The sequence below is a fragment of the Rhinolophus hipposideros genome, assembly GCF_964194185.1.
Source record: "Rhinolophus hipposideros genome assembly, chromosome: 19".
Taxonomy (NCBI): Eukaryota; Metazoa; Chordata; class Mammalia; order Chiroptera; family Rhinolophidae; genus Rhinolophus; species Rhinolophus hipposideros.
Window position 1 is genome coordinate 24085864 of NC_138065.1, and position 21754 is coordinate 24107617.

General features: G+C 41.1%; 1 protein-coding gene across 11 annotated transcripts; it reads right to left on the reverse strand.

Annotated features, from left to right (window-relative positions):
• Window positions 1-1980: 1980 nt before the first annotated feature.
• Window positions 1981-16294, reverse strand: RWDD3 (RWD domain containing 3; the record flags this gene model as incomplete). 11 transcript variants are annotated; one of them, XR_013991710.1, is made up of 5 exons in its annotated part: window positions 2493-4137; window positions 4236-4351; window positions 5004-5098; window positions 6172-6659; window positions 16153-16258. XR_013991710.1 is itself a non-coding variant. In XM_081025832.1 (4 exons), the coding sequence occupies 3 exons, from the start codon at window positions 6628-6630 to the stop codon at window positions 4023-4025; spliced, it is 690 nt and encodes a 229-aa protein (XP_080881958.1). In that variant the 3' UTR covers window positions 1981-4022. The 11 variants fall into 11 exon arrangements, 8 of the variants coding, with proteins under 8 accessions (XP_080881958.1, XP_080881960.1, XP_080881954.1 ...); XR_013991712.1 differs by having other exon boundaries at window positions 2499-4137; window positions 6119-6659; XM_081025832.1 differs by lacking the exon at window positions 5004-5098 and having other exon boundaries at window positions 1981-4137; window positions 16072-16181.
• Window positions 16295-21754: the final 5460 nt, after the last annotated feature.

Consider the following 21754-nt stretch of genomic DNA (forward strand, 5'->3'; position numbering starts at 1 on the left):
ACAAGGAACAAAACTAAGAATATGTAAGAAATGTTAGACATATATTATCAAATATTGTTTGATAGGCAATAATAATTAGGAATCTTATAATATTTTTGCCTTTCTGGGACTGGAATGCCCCTTACAATATGTACGTCTATTGTTCAATTTTTCACATTTGACCTCCTCACATATTTTTAGGAACACATGGTTCCCAAACTTTAATGTGCATTCGAATCACTTGGGGATCGTGTTAAATTTTAGGTTCTAGTTCAGTAGGTCTGGGGTAGTGGGTAAGATTGTGTCCCTGAACCAACTTTGAGCAGCATGACTAAAGGAGACTATATATATACATATTTAGTTTTATTTATATACATATATAAAATACAGTCAGAGCTGCCAACATTGCAAAAACTGCCTCAAAGATTAACACTGGGAGTTGCCTGTTTTCGGTGGAACCCAGAGCAAGAGGCTACATATCTAGAGTATAGTACATGCTACTCTTCTCCTTGGGCCTCATGACCCAGAAGACCCAATGGTGCTCAGTGTAGTTATGACCTATGATGATGCTGTATGGAGCCCATCACAAGCATAATGGAAGCTTAAGATTTTAAATCAAAGCCATGCCCTTTTCTGTCGATAATTATCCTTCGCTTGAAAAAGAGGTACCAGCTTGCTATGGGATCTTAAGATGAGATTGAACACTTGACCATGGGACACTTATTGGCCATGTGACCTGAGCTACCCATCATGAACTGGATATTAATTCATCCATGAAATCATACATAACATTGGACATGCACAAATGAAGTGATATGTATGAGTACAATATCAAGCTCAGGAAGGTCCTGAAGGCACAAGTAAGCTACATAATCAAGTGTCAGGTGTCTGTAGTGCCTACTCTTTCTACACAGCTTCTTCATCCTCCACCCACACTTAAGGTGTCATGGGGAGTACCCAGATTTTGTTAACTGAGGAAGTAAGAACAAAGGCCTGTTGTATGGGTGATTCTTCACAATGTGCTTCAGCAATTACCATTCCAATCTAGACTCTCTCTGAAAGATCTTCTCAGCAGGCAGTACTTATTGTGGTCTACTTTTGTAGGTAGAGATAGCCACAGCTGTAGATCTGCAGTATTTCATGGGCAGTTGTTAATGCGTTGGCCAGGTAGTCAGGAACTTTGAAAGAAAAAGATCAGAAGACTAATGACAAGGAGATCTGGGGCAGAGATTTGTGAAAGGACCTCCGGATGAGCATAAAATATGAGGCTATTTGTGTCCCATGCAATGTTTATCATAGGACAACCACTGCAGAGAAAGCCTTCCTTGATTAAATAGACAGGCCAACTCATTTAGTGAATGTCAGCCAACCGTTTTCACTAGCATCCTAGCCTTTGTTCAGAGGGCTCATGTACAGAGTAAATATGGCAGCAGGAATAGAGGTTCTACACGGACCCACCAGAATCCTTAAAGCTTAGTTATAGTCTAGGACAACTGGCATACTTAAAGTTCATTCTTACTCCTACAGTGTAGCCTTTCAGGAGTCCAAGCTCTTGGCCCCATCTCCTCTACCTCCCAGACCACAACTTTTTACTCCCTGGATCTTCAAGTTGCCAAAAATTAACTCGGCCATTCAGCTACCTCTTCCAGATTGATAAATATACCCTGAAGAAAAACAGCCTCAGGTTCTGTGCTCACTTCCCTGGATTCCTCTCCTCTTCCTGGATTCCTCTCCTCTACATAGCAATTCTCATGATCTAGATTGTTAATACTTTTAAGAGGATGTTGTTATATTTTGTTTTTAGTTCTCTTCCATCAAAAGTTTGTCTACTGTTATTGAAGCAGGAGTCCTAATTACCTTTTCATAAATACCTCAAGCTGAAAGAAAAGCATCAGAGTTTGAGGCAAAAATATCAATGGAAACCATTAAGAGCCTCTTCAACTACTAAAATTAAAGAAGGACCAGAGACTCATAGCCTTTTGGCATATAATTTTAAATTTTCCTTTATCCAGAGGTCAAATTAAATTTAAATTTAAACATGTTGAGGCTTAGTTTTGCATTCTGATGTGTATATATTTGTGAAAGGCTTAGATATAAACATTCCAGAAAATAATAATAATATTTTTAACATAATTTTAGTAGAGAGGAATTTAATTATGTTGGAGAAAGACATCATTAACATTCAATTTTACCTGATTCAAGCTCTTCTTTAGGGAAAGAGAGTCAAATTTGAAGATGAAAGTTTGGAAGAGTACCATAAAGCATGAAGTGGAAGACACCTGCACATAGAAGAGACAAAGTAAGACAGAAAACCAGCCATACAGTTGTGGTACAATTCAGACGCCAACTCCTACTCCTGCTACTTACTGTTAACAGCCTGATGGCAATAACTTTTCATGTTATTGTATGTGATCACTCTCCATCCATCCCAACAATATGGCCAATATTCTAAATTCTGTTCTTTTTCACTACTTTCATTTTCACTAAAACTATAGTAAATTAAATAAAGGGATAATAATGACCAGCCCATAATTTATTTATTTAGTTAGTTTTTAAATGAGCTTTTTTTAAATTAAAGTTTATTAGGGTGACAATTGTTAGTAGAGTTACAAAGATTTCAGGTGTACAATTCTGTAATACATCATCTATATTTCACATATGTTCACCACCCAGAGTCAGTTCTCCTTCCATCACCATATATTTGACCAACCCATAATTTTCAAGCCTATTTTCTCAGTGTTGCATTCCAGTAGTGGAGCTTCAACTTGCCAAATATGTTTCCCATAGAACAATCTAACCACACTTACCAGTTCTCGAGGAAAAAAATCATAAACACCCTGGCATAAGATTAAATAAACTTAAAATCCCCTCTCATTAACAGAATCTCATAAAATGATCATCAGGTAGGTATACTTTTATCACAAGGGTGCCTGAAAATGAGACAATCAGATTGAACTGCCATGGTCACAGAGCAGCACTGTCAAGAAACACTGCTCAGCGTGTCGCAATGTTTCCTCACTTATCTGTCCCATCAGTTTTACTTTTATAATGACGTCCCTGTGCTTCCCAGATTGCAGTGAAAAACTTGCATGGCCTCTATTCCATCACCTGGTCCCTTATTTTAGAAGCCCTGGCAGCCTCATGCACACAAATATCCTTTCTCAGACCTCAATGCCTGCTTACACTTTTGTTCCAGATTTTAAAATGAGATTTTATTTTATGGCTTCTTCTCTCCTTAGGTCATAACAAACATATTTTAAGGTTATCATACTTTAACAGATTTCCTAAGAAATAAAAAGTAGTACCTCTATATAATTCCCTCCATCTAGCAAGCCAAATTCATTTTGTGTGAAACATTTTTATCCTTTGTAAAACCAGAAAGTAAAATTTTCAAAACAGAATTTTAATTTAAATCGACTCTCTAGTCCTATAGTTAGCAAGTACCATGCTACTCTGGAACCCCAAAGGAAGTAATTGTAAATTAAGTTCTACAGAACTTCTTTGGTTTATATTTAATCTAACAATTTATGCAATTCTACAAAGAAATCAGTGTTATACTTTTGTTAACATTCAACTTAAACCATTAGACATAATAAAATAAATGGAGGGAGATCATGATCAAATGCTAAAAATATAAACATGAAAAAAGTAAACATGAAAACAAACCTCTTTTAAAAATCATTTCATTACAAGAAAATCAGCCAGAAAATTGCAGTTCCAAACAAATACTCCATGTAACACAAGGGCTCATTTACCATCATCTTTTTATATTTATCTTTCAAAGAATGTTCCAGCTACTAAACCTAGCCTTTACTGCTAAAAATTAGAACACATGGGTGTTTTTACTGTTTCATATTCCACAAAGGAATTGGCTTTTGTTCCTGAAGTTAGGTATCTACCATTTTGCCTCAGAGAAACTTTAAAATCATTCCCTTTGTGAGTTATTTCAATTAGTCACTCCCTAATCCAATGCGAACAAACAACCAAAAATAAACCACTACTGTTTTACTACAAAATTCCTGTCTTCTATTTTATTCCTGTCTTCATTTTACCAGTCCAAGTACAAATTCGGAGAAAAGCTTCTTAAGTCCTGCAGTTTCAAATTCCTTTTGTAACTCATCCAACGATGAATACTCTTTAACTTCAAATGCCAGAAACCTGCATTATACAAAAGAAACTCATGAATATGCCTAGATTTGTCAGAGTATAATTATCGATTCAGTTGCTTTTCCATCCGCGATGGTACTAAATTATACCTTTTGTGTTCTGTCTGTACTTTTGTTTCAAACAGTACACTAATCATTTTCTCTTTGCATTTCTTTCCACTTGAGTCCACGTCTACTTTGGAGGTTTTCTGAAGAATCAGGTACTCCTAAGTGATAAATCAGTACGTTAAATACATATCTTACTCTGAATCCGAAAGTCCTACTTTTAAAGGAACCGTAAACCTACAGGCTTATTTTCATGTTTAAAGAGTACTCTCTTTCTGAAACAAGCAGTGAGAGAGTTACAGTGGTTTTACATACTTGGCAGCATAACGTAGTGGTGAACGCAGGAGTTAAGAGCAAGGTCACCAAACTACTCAGGTTTAATTCTGGACTGGACCGCCTACTAGCTGTGATTCTGGGTGGATTACTTAAACCCTCTGTGCCTCGGTAACCTACTCCATAAAATGGTTCTCATCATAGCACCTACTTTATGGGGAAGTTGTGATGATTAAATGAGTCATGCAAAGCACTCAGTGCTATGGAACCCTTAATACAGCACCAGCTACTGTTGTCATTATTATTACTACTTCAGTGGCTGAATGACACTCACAGGTGCACAGCACTTGCCATTCCAAATTGATGGCATCTGTAAACATGTATCAGTAATTCTCAATTCTGATCTATAATCTTATAAAAATTTGACAGAAATATTTACATTACATGGCATTTTAGAAAGAGTTAATTTAAAAAAGAAAGAACTCTTTAAAAAGTGCAATTTCTCTACTTTAGCAGAGTTCTAGTCATGTGAATAAATACTTGTTAATTAATCAATGGATCCAGTCTGAGCAACATCTGCAAAGCAGGTGCACTTGGCCTGATATGCCTGGGCTGGCTTAAAGAAAAATCTGAGCCTTTGGGGGAAACAGAAGCAAGATTAACTTGTTAATTAACTTGTATCCATTGTCCCAGCCAGTATCTTACCCAAAAGGATCAACTCTCATACATAGATTACAAATCACCTTTAAATATATGGTTCCTTGGTCAGACCCCAAGCTAGGATCTATATTAAACTTGAATTTGTTGTAGCTATATGCTATAACCCAACACTAATCTGGTTAACTAAGTGTCAAACAAATTTTGTGGTAAGAGCCCTTCATGAAAAAGCGAGGTAGTCATTCTACAAATCTTTAAGATTATAGGTTGTGCAAGATAAATCTGTTTTAAACAAATTCAATTGTAATGATTCTTGACTCAACCCATCTGAAAGCATGAAACCTATTAAGTGATTTGTAGCTCTTTTAAGATTTAAAATATAATAAGCAGCTTTCCTCGTTTGGTACCACATAAAACAGGTTAGATAAGTTTAGAATGAGAACTTGGAAAATCTGAAGATGATGATTTTGAAAGCAGCTGCTGAGACAATTGAGGTAGAAAGCAAAAGTTACGTAGGAGGTGACAAGCTGACAGCCCTAGTGACCCCACTTCCACTCCCACTAAACCCTGATCAGGAAGGACCAGCTCCTCTTTCCAGATATTACAGAGAGCAAATTAAGGTGTCAGAATGTCGCTTTAACTGCCAACAAGTTAAAATTTTTTGCAGGCTACCGACAAATACAAACCTTGCTGTGCCTACTTAGGAAAGAAATATAAATATGCATTAAGTTTTACAGCACGTTTATAAAGTTGAGGCTAAGTACAGAAACAAATACTCATGTACCAGAGATTTTTTTTTATAACCTCTCACATTAAGTGGCATGAATTTTAAATATAATCTTGACTACTTATTCTTCAAGTTTTGCAAGTTTGTAGTTCTAATTAGAATTTAAAGATATTCTTACAAAAATGGAGATCTGTTAACATGGTATTAGAAAAGCAGAAGTATCTAAATGACTAATCTGTCCCATTGTTATAACACACACTTATACACACACCATTGTAGCAAAAAAACAGCCAAATTCCTATTCAACATTAAACTTTTTGGCACCTTGATGCTGTTTCTGTCTCCTTGTAGTAAAATCAGTATTATTTTACCCATGAACATCAGTCTTCCTGTCAGCCTTAAATCGGAAGCCCACTTCTCAACAGTTCTGACATATTTAGTCTTTGCTCTCATGTGATCTAAATGCAAAAGAGTTATCCACAATCCATCATCCACAGTCGTGCTTGCTGCAAAAGTACACTTTCCACTGCCACTTCCTATTTCTGGCTGGTTGAGGATGTGCTTGAGATTCTGCTGAACCCAGAGAACCAGCTCATGAACCATCGGTTCTGACAAAAGGTTCTCCGCTTGCTGAAGTAACTTCTCCTTCACAGCCACACACTGGGCCCTGGTCAGGTATTCAGAATTAACCGAGATGCCAGGTAGACAGGAGGGGTAATTGACCGGTAAATGGAACACCAATTCTAAGGGTGTATCTGCATCCATAAGTCCTTCGGCTTTCATGAGAATTCTGAAAACAGTCCCATCTGTCTCTGGAAAGCATCCAAAAATAATGATTAGCACATAATTCAATTTGTATAGAACACTAACAAGTTAAAATTTGTTTCAAGTGTCAATTTATTTTGCATGTGAAAACTGAGTTGTGTTTTGAAGAGACACATAATAGTGAGAAAGTCCTGATCTACAGATGATTTCCTTCAACCATACATATATATTCATGGATTCATGCACACCACCACCTGGTAGTTCACTGGCATTTCCACCTGCTCTTACCCCATTTTTATTCAGGTTACCAATACGGTTTCTCATTATAAAATGTTTTTTCTACCCAGACTTAGTTGGTAATTCTGGAAACCCCTAATAAACTCATATGTACATGCAGAGAAACATTATCATGTATATGGAAAATCAGTAACTAATGAAAAAGTTCTACACTAAACTGAGTGAAGGTTATTTTGTGGTCAGTCCACATCAAAGTAAATGCTGGAATCCTGAGTGGTTGTTGGGTTGTAGAGAACTCATGACTGCATGATACAATGACTGCCTGGACCCCCTCTGTCTTACTTCTAATATGTATCAGTGTAACCTGACGGTAGCAAGAACTAAAATTGGGCAGACATCCAGTCAGCCAAAGAAGGATGGGGAAGCACACATAGGACACAAGATGAAACACTCTGCTCTCTTTCAGATTTGCAACACTTCACCCCTCTGATGTGTTTGTTCCATACTACATGAATGTTATTTTTAAGGATTCACCCTACTTCATAGTCACACATTATAACAGAAGATACTGGAAAATATAAGCAAAATTTAAAAGAATGAGTTCTTCAATATTCATGTAGAGCGCATTAAGAAATCATTTATACAGCATATGCAACTGACTTTCCCTATACTTGCTTTTTTTTTTGCAGTTTTTTTTTTATATCCTCAGATAAGACTTTATTGAGAAAATCAGTAAGAAGTCCCCAACACCCTTTCATACTTCATCACACAGGATTTTCTTTCCTTTTGCTCCCAGGCGGCTCAACAGAAGCATGCATCCACTAGCGCTTGTTTTTGTTACAGCTGGGTTTTTATATACATTTAAAATGTGGTTTCAGAAAAAGAAAAGAAAAAAAAACTACAAATAAGTGAAGCTAGAAGTGTCAATCCCATCCTTTAGAAGTGAAGTTCAAGGCTGACTTGGTTTTATAGAAGTGAGCTCAGTACTGACAATCTGCAGGAAAAAGTGCACAGAGGAGTCAGAAGGGTCAGTGGGTGACAGTCATGATTTATTTTGCAAGAGGGCCCAATGCAATCTGAACATTAGTGTTAGCAGAATACAAAACATCACTCTGGAGATACTACTGTGTAAACATATTACATGTTATTGGGTCTTATACAACTCCCAGTTTACAACTTTTTGATTTGTAAGATAATTTCTAGGAACAAAATTCCACGTATAATAAGTATTGACTATGGCAATATAATATCTGTGACATCCAACCACCTCATCAGGAAAATGAAGATTTATAACTATGGCCACGCAGCAGCCTACCCGTCTGTCTCCTAGTACCTTCCCCCAAAGAAAGAAGAGTCTGTGAGACGGATCCTTTCAGGGACTTTGCTTCACCTTTGTGTTTGCACCTTATGTCTCCCTGTTTGGCCACAAAAAGATGGCTGGTCAGCCAATGACAAGTAAGATTCCCCACAGGGGGAGGGGGACAACTCAAGCCAAGCACAGTTGAGTGGGGACCAACAGGAGAACCCACAGGGTTCATAGAGGTGGGCACAGTCCCCACCTTCCCCCAGCCCAGTCTTTGAGGCTGCAGGTGCCTTGGCCCCGCACTTAAACTCTATTCATGGCTACTGTCTTTTCTTAACCCTGTGCCGCCCTCCTCGCTCCCCACAACCCTTGTCATGCGGGACACGAGATATGGCACCCAATGTGGGGCACAATTCTGAGGCCCGCTTTTGGAACTCACTTGTGGGGCTGGAGAAGGAAGGTCGACCTCGAGTCAGAATACAAAACAGTTTCAAAGAGGTTTCATGGTGCAAGGCCCGAGACAGGTCGCGACAAATACTGGAAGAAAGTAGGATAACTCCTAGAGAATTTAACCAAGGTAAAAGGGGAATTTTCTCTTTCTGTGTGCAAGGGTGTGAATGTGTGAGAATGTGTTTATGCTTCACAGCCTCAGCTACGAAGCTTGTGTGGGCCCTACTCTGCAGTTCCATGGTCTAAGTCATAAAGCAAAACAGTGACTTAGTGCCTGATGGCATTAACCAGGCCAGGGATTTATACGGGTGCACCTTTAGCTAAGATGGACTTGAAAGTCCCGCGAGGGACGTCGCCACACGGGCATCTGAATCCGTTCAGTATGAAAGTCTTCTTCCTTTCTATCCTTTTCTCTGTACATAATGGGGAATGTTAATAGCCAATATAAGCCTTAAATTTGTTTGCCCAAGCACCTTCTTGAGTCTAGAGGAGCTCGAGTGTCAGATCAGAAATTAGAGGAGCTTCTCCAATTGAAACTCATTGTCCTTGGTTCCCAAATTTAGGGACGTTAGATTTAAAAACATGGGGAAAAGTTGGTACAGAACTCCGCAAATTATATCATATAGGAGTTTCTCTCCTAGTAACTATCTGGGATACGTGGAGATTAATCTGGTCAGTTTTAAAACCTTTACAAACTGATGAGAAAGATACAGGAAAAAAGGACAAAAATCTGAGAAAAAGGTGGAAGGGTCTCTGACAGCTCCCACAGTATATACCCCATTGGAGCCCTCAGCTCCCTCCCCTGATCTGCTCCCATTGGCTTTTACAACATGTGAATGGGATTCACCCATGCAACAGGAAAAGAAAAAGGCTAATCCTTTTCTTTCTGCCTAGCGCGCACCTCCCCCTCCTTCGGGAGGCACTCCCACAGTTTTCTCTGCAGTGGAAAAGGGTATAAGGCAGGTGAGACTGGAAGGAGACATCGAGGCATTTGCCTTTCCTGTTGTCGTTCGTGAGCGTGTTACACCTGACGCGAATCCAGACCACCCTAACATTGTTCAGGAATTTTCACATGAGCCATTTTCATTTAAGCTTATAAAGGAGCTTAAACAAGCTATAACACAGTACAGCCCTACTTCTCCTTCCAGCCATGGGTCTTATATGGAATGCAGCTGATGGCAATAGATTAATTCCCACAGATTGGAACCCCCTAGCTAGAACTTGTCTTTCCTCATTCCAGTTTTTGCAATTTAAAACTTGGTGGATTGATGATGCAGAAACCCAAGCTAGACTTAATCAGACTCTCAATATAGCTATTGTCAAAGATCAATTGCTAGGGAGTGGCCATTGGGAAAACCCCCAAGATCAAATAGGAATGAATAAACAGGCTATTGAGCAAGTACAAAGAATTTGCCTAATGGCATGGGGAAAAATAGAAACTGAGGGTAAAACACCCAATGTCATTTCAAAAAAAATCTTACCAGGTCCTCGAGAACCATAGTCTGAATTTGTTGCCAGGTACAGGATGCTATCAACAAACAGGTAGCCGATTTACAGGCAGCTGAGATCGTTTTACAAATAGTGGCATATGGGACCGCCAATGATGACTGCAACAAAGCCATCGGGACCCTGAGAGGAAAAACGGACACAATGGCATACATCCGTTTGTGTCAAGGAGTAGGGACTGAACTATTTAAACTAATATGTTAGCCCAAGCCATGACTGGATTAAAAACAGGTCAAAATACATTTCCTGGTAGTTGCTACAATTGTGGGAAGCCAGGCCATATCAGAAAAGAATGCAGAAAGAAAAATAAAAAACAGTTCCCGTTTGCCTAACACTAACACTGTTACGGGACCTAGACCCCCTGGATTGTGCCCTAAATGCCAAAGAGAAAATCATTGGGCTTCTGAATGCAGATCAATTTTTCATAAAAATGGGATCCTTCTTTCTTCAGGGAAAAGAGAGGTGAGGCCAGCTCCAGGCCCCCATGACAAAAACCGGGACATATGTAAATCAGACTGCCTTTCAGAATTATCAGGCAGTACCTCCCCCCCCACACACACACCTTCCTTTCAACAATTAAGTCCTACTACAGAAAGGAGTGCTGCTACAGATCTCTGTGCAGCACAAAATATTTTATTACTTCCTGGAGAATCTCCTTTACATGTGCCACTGGACTTTTTGGACCAATTCCTCCAGGTACTGTTGGACTTCTCCTTGGTCGTTCTAGTTTAACATCCAAGGGAGTTACAGTTCATATAGGTATTATGGATTCTGACTATAAAGGAGAAATTCAAATTATAATATCCTCATCTGTTCCCTGGACAGCTAAAAAGGGAGAACGGATTGAACAATTACTTTTGCTCCCATACATTCTCCCAGGAAAAAAGGGAACTCAAAGAAAAACTGGAGGTTTAAAAACACAGGACAGACAGAAAATTTTCTAGCAGAAAGTGTCTGCATTCTTCCCTGCCTAGGGCCAGAGGGACAAAAAAAATTTGTATAGCTCTATGTTACAGACATTCCAGTTAATCTGTGAGGTCGAGATTTACTTACACAATGGAAAACAGAAATTTGGATGCCACCTGGACAATACAGTCCTCAGAGTCAACAGATTATGAGTCAAATGGGATATCAACCAAGAGAAGGTTTAGGAAGATTTAATCAGGAAATTACTCAACCTATACAGCCCTCATCTCAACAAGGACATAAGGGACTGGGATTTAAATCAGAAAATTCAGGATGCGCAAGTTCAACATACTGATCCTTCTTTGCCTTTACAAATGCTAATTTTCCCTACTCCACATTTGCCTACAGCGGTAATTGTTCAACAAAATGACCTGGTAGAGTGGCTATTTTTTACATAACAAATTCACTAAATTACTTCCAAACTATGTAGAGTTAATCTCAGAACTCATATCAAAAACTCACACCAGAGTGCTTCATTTAAATGGACAAAAACCAAGTAAAGTAGGGGTTCCATTTTAAATAACACATTTAAACATTCATCCTAAATATTAACAAATTACTATTAGTAACTGTTTTGAAACAATTGACAATCATTATCCAAAAAATAAGTTATTTCAGTTTCTCCTGAAAACTAATTGGATTTTACCTTAAAAACTCAGACAGGCTCCTATTCCTTAAAGCTTTACAGTTTTTACAGATTGATTTAATAACGGAAAAACAATAATTGTATCAAAACACACAATGGCCTTACATATTCCAGTGCCAAGTTTACAAAATTCTGTGCTAAATGGCACATTACTCACACCACTGGTATTCCTTACAACCCCCAGGGTCAAGCCATTGTTGAACGTGCTAATGCCACATTGAAAGAACAATTACAAAAACAAAAAGGGGGAGAAAAAGGAGAACCCCCACAGATACAATTAGCAAGAGCCTTGTTTACTTTAAATTTTTAAAATTCATCTGGCTCAGATACCAAGGCTCACCTTGGACGCACTGCAGCTGAGAGACATTTCAATAGTCTCCAGAGTCCAAAACCTTTGGAAAATGTGCCTATTTGGTGGAAGGACATTCAAACTAATCAATGGCATCTAGGAACTTTATTAACCTGGGGACGAGGCTTTGCTTGTATTTCTCCAGGTCCTGAAGAAAAACCTTTGTGGATTCCTGGTCGGTGTGTCAAACCACACCATGAGCGACAGCCCACGGAAGAGAAGACATCTATAGATACCCATCCACGCCCCTAGGGTGTGGGAAGGTTCTCACTCCTCATAGGAGAGGAGACACTTTCCACAACTGTGGAAGAACTATCTCATTTGAATCCACTCATATGGGTGAAAACCCTAGGTGGAGGATTTGCTGGTACTATTGCTATTCTGTTTATTGTTTTATGTTCATTTTGTTTAGTCCTCAGGTGTGGACAACAAGCCCTCTGATGGGCCATAAGTGGAAGAAAAATCTACAGGGTCTGTTTCTCATACTTCAAAACAAAAAGGGGGAGATGTGGCCACGCAGCAGCCCACCCATCTGTCTCCTTGTACCTGCCCCCAAAGAAAGGAGAGTCTGTGAGACGGATCCTTTCAGGGACTTTACTTCACCTTTGTGTTTACACCTTATGTCTCCCTGTTTGGCCACAAAAAGATGGCTGGTCAGCCAATGACAAGTAAGATTCCCCACAGGGGGAGGGGGACAACTCAAGCCAGGCGCAGTTGAGTGGGGACCAACAGGAGAACCCATGGGGTTCATAGAGGTGGGCACAGTCCCCACCTTCCCCCAGCCGTCCTTGAGGCTGCAGGTCCCTTGGCTCCACACTTAAACTCTATTCATGGCTACTGTCTTTTCTTAACTCTCTCCCCATAACCCTCGTCGCATGGGACGCGACAATAACAATACCAATTTCATCTATCTCAAGGTGCGTACACACATGCATGCACACATACTCCCCTGCAGAATTATTCTGCTATTCTGCATGTAAGTGGGGTCATACCCATCTCTTTCTCTGGGTGCTCATTATTTCCTCTCTCTCTCTCTCTCTCTCTCTCTCTCTCTCTCTCTCTCTCTCGTGTTATCCTTGCCCTCTAAGAACTGTCTTCCTGCTGCAGCAGACCCATCTCTATTAGGGAGCACAATGTAATGCGAGGGTCCATACACTCTGGGGCCTGTGATGGTTACCTAACCAGCATGAACATCTATCATCTGCTCTTCAAGTATAAAATAAAGCTAAGAGAACCCTCATCAAGTAAGATGCATTCAAAGTATTAGGTACACAGTAGGTGACCCCATTAAAACTGCCACCTGGCCTGACTGCACTGCATGGGGAGGGGCAGAGTACCCCTGATTTGCTCTACCCACAGACCTCCCTAGTAGACAGGAGTGTGGGGACTTGCAGAATTTGTACCCGTAAGAGATAGCTACACCTGATGCCTCTTCCTATGAGCTTACTATAACCATTGTAAGGAGACCAAAAAGTATATAGGGCCCCCACAATTCTCAGCACAAATTAGCCCAGCTAAACTGAATCTAATTATTCAGCCTCCTCAATCTTATGGCCTTAACAGTTGACTCTTTGGTTGGCACCCTGAGCCTCCCTGGGCTATAGTGAACCAGAAGTGCCATCCACCACAGTGGCAACAAGGAGAAGATTATTTGGGGGAAGCCAGGGAAAAACTGATGGCATTCAGAATGTTCTGGTATCAAGCTTTTATCTTCCAACCAAAGCTGACAGTGACCAGGAGAATGGTAGCCAGCAGGCCACTGAATGTCTATTATGGTCTGTTAAAAAAGTATTTACCTCGCCCTTAATTCCCATTTGTGAACATCAAACATCCCTATTTCAGTCACTGAATTGTTTCATTCTCCAATGAACGTTTCAGCAACAAAATGTCCTAAGTTGTTACACTGAATTCTTTTATAATTCAATTACTTATTGATGCCAGAACACTGAATTAAATTAATTAGGAGGCATGGCTTGAAAGACACATTTAATTTAATAGCATATAAAGGGTCCACAGTGTTCTCAATATTAAGAAACTGCTCTCTTTCTTTCTATGCTTAGTTTTTTGGGTTTTCTCTGATCTGCCAGCAGTGTCTTATGTTCAGCCGTGTACTTATGATCCAGACCACTACTACTCATCCTCTTTAAGGTGTGATGGGAAATCATAGGTTCATTTTTCCAGGATATTCCCATCTGAGCTATAATAAAGGAATTTAGGAAAACTGATGATCTCTTCAAATAGCCTGCCTCAGGCAGAAGTAATCATCAGTGAGAGAGCAGTGGAGACAGCAGAGTCAGATGATGAAGAACTAGGAATGCTATCCAATCTGAACAACGGTGACAAGAAAACACTATGAGTAAATCCTTTCACCTGGGTTTTAAACAATTGTTTCAGAAAGATACAAGACAGGCTAGGCACTAAAACAAAAGCAGGTCCATTATACTAATTGGTTCACACTGCCTGGAATGTAACAGTGCTCAATGGACATATAAGAGTAGATGGGCGATGAAAAAAGAGGAGTCAACTCCTGCTCTGTGTATGAGTAGCATACCACACGGAGACACAAACCATCTTAATCCTGGTTGGCTTACTCACAACACCCAGCATATTTTAGAGGATCTTATTATAGGTCAACCAATTTATGGTCAGAAAGGCAAGTTTAATAGTAGCTGCAATATAACAGAAGGCTAAATCTCATGCCAAAAAATTTACATGCCTTTTTCATAAAGGGCAGTTTTTGTTTTTCACATAATAGAAGCCTCAACTAGGGACAGAGTAAGTTTTAGCTACCATCAAAAATAGCCAAAAGAACCTTTGTAGGCTGTAAGCTCCTAGGGACAGGGGCGGTGCCTTTTGAAACTGTTGATGTTTGCAGGGAATAAATGCGGGCTGAACAATTAATGTGACCCCAAAAACCTGTAATTGGCACTTACCTTTCAGGGGACAAGAAAAAGAATAAGAAAAGCAATCAATTTAGAAACATAATTGAGAAAAGGTTTAGATTGAGCACTGCGCAAATTCCAAAATTCATTCAGCAAACATTTACTGACTACCTACCATGTGCTAAGTGCCTGGCACTGTCCTTGGTGCTTGGGGTTTTGTGACTACAAAACAGACAGTGCCCCTGCCCTCAAGCAACTTGAGACAACCAAATACCACATAATGCATAGTGCTTACAAAGAACACCCAATAATGCAACCTGGGGAAGCTGGCTTTAAACTAGGGGTGTCAAGATAGGCGTCTTTTTAAGGTGACAGCTGAAGAAGTACAGGACGGCCAAAGAAAGAGTAGGGGAGCTGTGGGGCCAGAGCCCCAGAGAGCAGTTTGCAGGCTCTCGGCCTCACATAGAAAGGTGCTGGCTCAGGTAGTAAATGGCCATCAACTGTGATCAGGTGGCCATCAGCTGTGGCTACTTGGCCGTCAGCTGTAACCAGTGAGCCATTGGCCACTAATATAACTGCTGTGCTAGCAGAAAGAATTGGGGGCTAGCAAGAGCGGAGTGCAGAGAGGCGGGTGCCGCCAGCGAGAATAGAGTGCTATGACTCCCCTACTTATGGCTCCGGGGGGGGGGGGGGTTCCTTTTTGGCCTCACCGTGTCCTGCGTTCTACTGTGGGGAGCGGGAGCGGAGACCCCGCAGGAGACCCCCCACAACGGGAGCCCATTACAGGACTCGGCACTGCTGGCACTCAGGGCTGAGCACTCTGCGCGTGGGGAGCAGACGGGCACACGGGAGCCGGAAGGGCGAGTGGGGCGGCCGGAAGGAAGGGCGCGCAGGGAGACGCGCCCGCGCATTGCGAAACCGGAAGGGCGCGTGGGGCGAAAGGCCGGGGTCGCCGGAAGGGGCGCCGGAGCCTGGGGTCAGGTTCTTGGCTCATTACAGAGGAACGAGCAGAGGCGCGACGCTGCTCACGTTTAGGGGGTCGCCTCACACTCCTTCCTGCCCACACACACACACAACTCCAGTCCCCCGTAGGCAGCACTCCCTCAGCAACTAGCCGGACCTCAAGTGTGCTCCCCGGGCAGGGAACCCGGTTTCGGCAGCGGGGGTAGAGGGCGCCCCGTACCCGGCGCGCGGCATTCACCTGAGCGGCTCAGCACCTCCCACTCGTCTGGCCCGCAGAAGATCGCCGCCAAGGCCAACAGCTCCTCCCGCACCCGCCCCTCCATAGCCGCGAGGTCCCGACTCAACACCGCCCCTTCCGCCCCCGCCTCCAGCACCCGGAACAACGCGGCTGGCAGCCACTGGGGGGCGCCCCGCGTCTCCACAGCGCGCGGCGGGCGGGCGGGAAGGAGCGGCCTTATAGGTCCTCCCGAAGCTCCTGCTTCCCGAGGGAGGTTCCGTCTCTTTGGGGGTCAAAGGCCGGTGACTCGGGGCAGGGTCTCGCGCGTGGCTTTCCGGCCAGCGGGAGGCCTCCCAGCAAAGCTTGTCCTCCCACTCAGCCCAGACCTTGAAAACTCATCAACCTGCCCAAACTCGGCCTGGGCTGCGGAGAGGAGGACACGCCTGGTGAAAGGAAATTGGTTAGGAAGAAAAACAAAACAGGAAAGTAACCAGAAGAAGAGGTTAGCCCTTGTCCGGCTCAGAATTGATCTAGGCGTGGGGGATCCAGACAAGATCCTCCACCCTCCTGGAGCTCTTAGTGACCCTGGAGGTCCGGGGTACTAACAACACCCAGAGGCAGAGGGCTGTGCCTCGCGCTGGGACTTTGCACCAGGATCTCTTTCCCTTATGGGGTGCAAAAGGGGAGGTTGGACCTGCCAGCCCTGGCATCTGGGGATGTTACTGGGGTGGCCCAGAACCTTGTGGGTAACTAAGCGTCAGGGTGCCCATTTGCCTCCTGCTTTCACAGGGGACAGCTCTGCTGAAATCGGCCAATGGACCTCTTGGGCTCTGGGGATAAAATCAAGTGTGTAAATGGCAAACACTAGCTTTTCAGTATTATTCATTTTGAGAAATTTGACGCATACAAAACAGTGGGACTCTTGAAGCTTAATTAATGAAGTTATGGTCCTTGAACCCAGCACTTTTATTTAATTTGAGTTATGGTGATAGGGTAACAATGATCAATCCATCTATTTCAACTTTGAATTAGGGAACAAGGTTACAATGATCATCTGTGATACTTTTGTCTGTCAACGTGTTTGGCTTAATAACTTTTGGGTTTTGAGTAACCCATTTAAAATTTCGCAGCCCCCCCAAAGTAGCTGGTCTAGCTCACAGAGGTCCCACAGTTTTTGTTTGTATCAGAAATAACATCAGAAATTTAGATGGCTGCATAGTGACTCCTATCATTGACCTACATAACTCAAAACCAACATATTTTGAGTTGTAAGTAGATTGTAAGAGTCTGAATCCATGTGACCACCGTCAACAGCATCCCCACTGTTGCTGAAAAGGGATTTTAAAAAGGAAGATACTGGCTTCTGAGAACAGATAGGAAAGCTAACAAGATAAACTGCAGGAGAAATGCTTTTCAGAGGATGCCATGGGATTTCAGTGACCCCATGTAAGTAAGAGTACTGCTGTGCACATAATTGGAAAGACATGTTTATTTAAACTCATAATTATCTCTGATGTGGCCAGTTTGTTTAATAATAATGTTTTAAAACACTTTTGAGTTATTTCCAAATAACAGCAGTACATTAGGTTCATAATTAGCTGTTAAAGAGTTTGGTGACCAAAAGAATACATTTTTTATTTAAAATATCACTGTTATTTAATTTTAGTTTGAAGTCCAATGTTAGTATTAAAAGTGGAAGACAATATTAATTTAGTTATTTCACTTATTTATTAAAGATAGTCTACAAAAAATTAGATAGTTTTAATTTTTTACTTTTAATTTTCCAAATTCACTGATATGAGTGAAATAATATGAATAGTAAGACTATTAAGAAATATTAAGAGGCAGTCGCTAAAGCCTGCTGTCAGAATACATCAATAAAATTTTCTTGTCAATAGGTTTCTTCATAGCTCTTCCTTTCTTTGTTGATTTCTTAACCTGCTTTTCATACTCCATTTATCGTGTTTAAATAAAAAGGCGATGTGAATGTCTTTTAAATTGACACTATCCTAAGGCCCTGAAGTCCCCTGAATAAGTTTCAGTTCTCTGACATTTGGAAATAATCATCACAGAGACAGCATAATGTCAGCTTGATATTTCTTACACTGTGAAAATATCAGTTTCATGTAAAATACCTAAAACCTACCGTGATGTAATAAATTTTCTTGTGTTCACAGGCTACTGAAAATTCTAAATATTTAAATGTGAAATGGAAGTCTAGACCTGTGGATGAATGTCTACGTAGAGCAGTCTTTCTTTCTCTCTCCCCTCTCCCCGTCTCTCTTTTTCTCCACTCCCCAGCCTCAACAGTGTATGGTTTGCTAAAACAATATCATTTATATGTGCAGCTTTTCTAAATAGTTGCTGCCCCAAGACCATAAGGAGAAGTCTCTCACCTCTAGTTAAAAACACTAACCCAAGAGATAGTTCTTTTAACTCTCCTGGAAAAAGACTTCTCATTTTATCATGAGTAGTATATGTAAACTTAAGTTTTCAACTCTATGTCTGAAATTTTAAGTCCAACCCCACTTGGACACAGAAATGAGGACACACAATCTTAAAAATACTAGGAGAGAGAAGTGTTAGTATTGTCCAAAAAAAAGCTCAGAATCCTAATACTGAAGTGAATGGGGTGTGATAAGGAAAATTGTCATATTAGGACTATGAGAAAATAAAAAGGCCTTCAAGAACCACTAAGAACAGAGAACAAAAGAGGCATTAAATGCCAACTTGCTAAATGAACCTGATCTCCAAGAAGCTGTGTTACTGGTTTTGTCTAAAGGGTTTCTATATTTATGTATTTCGCAAAATGTTCTTGGGTGCTCATTGACTGTTGGTCTGGCTCCATGAGCTGAGTGTTGAGATGAAAGCAACAAGCCCTTGCTCTCACAGACTCCAGTCTTCAGTCTAGACAAGTACAAACAACGTGTAGCAATTACAGGTACTTTCACCACACAGAGGGTACAGGAATTACCACATTTCCTTATTGGTGTGAAGTTCAATATCATGATATAGGTGGAAGTAGTATGGTCCTGAGATAGCATGTACCCCCATAACTTCTCAGAGGAGAAATATGTTTGCTAAGCTCAGGAATATAGTAGGTTTCCAAAAGTATATAAAGTCAGTGGTGTTGACAGGTCATGGTTCTTTCCGTTCTGTTCCAGTGTGCAAGTCTCAGATTTATTTTTTTCACCAAGATAAAATAAAAACACATAAAATCTATGAATATGTGACTCTGACTCTGTAATTGTACAGTTTTGTGGGAAGATCTGCCTCCACCATGTGCAAATAATCTGTACTCCCTCCAAAAGACTGGTTACACTCTGCCTCTGAGAAACATGCTTGATTCTTATGCATGAATAATAGCAAAGCAGTTCCAGCCTGCTTGGTGGGAAATACCGCACAGCCCAGGTCCACTGACATAAAGCTCAGTGCCTTACTGATGCTATAAAAACAAGTCTTCAGTATCAGGGTTTTAGAATCTGTCTAGTTCAAATAACACCAAATGCTTAATGTTGGCTACTACTATAAATGGATGCTTCTTATTCATTCTATTTTCCCTCTGTGTATTAATAGTGTAGCCAATTTTTTTCATCTGAGGGGAGACTGGGGACTGTGTGACTTTTTAAATTTTTTTTTCTCCAAACTCATAAATGAGTAAGCTCTGCCATTTTAGCAAAATAGATTCTCACTGGTTGGAAATTGAAAAGAGGTGTATTAAAGAACTGCAACTGTGAGTGGGAAAATTAAACCTGGATTTCCTTGAAAAAATAAAGTTGGATGTGGGGGAACCTGTAGTCAAAAAATGTATTAGATACAGACGGAGGGAAAAAACAAGAGAGAAAAGGAGAAAAAGAGGAAGGAGGGGGAGGGACAGAGACAGAAGAAAAAGAAAGATAAGCACTTCAGAAAACAATATAAAAAGGATAATTTTTATGAAGTGAAGAGAAGCCTGAGTTAGGAATTTGGATTTATTTCTAGAAGAAAATTGATTTATCTGCTTTTTAAGCAATAGTGAGACCTGGAACTTTATTCGGTAATAATATGAAGTCTGAGGTTTGCTTCAAAATAATGAAGGAAGGGGAAAGAGGCAAGGGTATGGACAGAGCCATGCTGGCCATAGGTTAATGACTGGTGAGGCTGAGTTGTGGGTACAAAAGGATTTGGCATTTTATTGTGTCTAATCTTGTGTATTTTACATTCTCTATAATAAAAGTTAGTTTTTTAAATGTACTTCAAGAAATTTGAGTTGGCATAATGCTCAGTTAAGGAACAAGGGACAGAAATAAAGATGGGAAATAGGAGGGAAGGGAAAAGAAGAACCAGGGCTAAGTAGAAAGAACAGAGTTGGTGGAAGATATTAGAGACAGAAAATAACAGATCCTAAAGTAATATGTTTAACAAATGTATGGCTTAGGGTTAGTCCAGGTGAGAAAAGCACAGAGTCTAAAACTTCAGTGGCTTTAACAGGATACAAGTGGTTTTCTCAGATGTTCAAGTTGAGGAAGGCAGGCAGAGCTCGGTGCTCCGCAGTGTAGGAACCCAAAGCCCCTTTTGTTCTCTGCACAGCTCTGACCCCTTTGGTCATGCCCTGGTCCAGGGTGGCCACAGGCGCCCCAGTCACCACGGCTACATCTGATCAGAATGGGACCCAGTAGGATCCCATTGGATAAAATTGAGTCCCATGACTGCTCCCAGCTAAGAATGGGGCTGGGAAATATCAGTTTTATTCTGGGAGGCCATATATCCAGCTGAAAGTGGAGGAAGAAATAAAGTATTATTATTATTCCTTTCTTGTTATGGAAAAAGAGAAAACACTACTGGGAGATAGCTGGCAGTCCTGCCACATCAAGTTGACTTTTGGTCAAGAAATTGATTTGTCACATAACTTTTTCCTTTCACATTTACCATTATCTGAAATCACCTTGTTTATTTGTTTATGGCTTGTGGTTGCCCCACAGAGAGCAGGATTGGTGCCCACCAGCACTGCAAACTGGTGCAGACATCTAGAGTGATGAGGACACACATGCACCAAGAGGGTCTGGGAAAAACAGGGCAATTGAAAATGGCCTGAACAAAGGCGAGGCAAGTGGCTCTGGTGTTCATCATGGTTAGGGGTGGGCCAGGGTTAGAGTTCTCCTGTGCACCATTGGGGTTTCTGTGGTCTGAACAGGAAAGGAGTGTCCAGATTTTCTTACCTGCTTGTCCGGAGGTGAGGCAGAAGGGGAAAGGAAGGAGTGGGGCTGAAAGCTCTCAGTGGTCAGGCATCCAAGACAGAGTCAGACATGTTCATTGTCTCCATTAGAATTTTAACTTCCCTGAAGCCAGAGGCCCTTATCAGTCCTTTTCACCTCTCTATCCTCCACGTCGAAAACAGTGCCTGGCAAATTATGAATTCAGTAAACATTTATTGATACTAAAGTTTATAAACTCTTCATACACTTGCTTATTCAACAGTGAGTTTTGGTCAAGAGCATGCACCTAATACATGCTTGTTACTTTATGAAGTCTCAAGCATTCCATGGATAAAGAAGACACAGTCACTGCCCTCCAGGAGCTCCAAATCCAGCTTGGGAGAGGCATCAGCCTTTCCTGGGGCAGGGTGATGAGTGTCCTGCCAGGT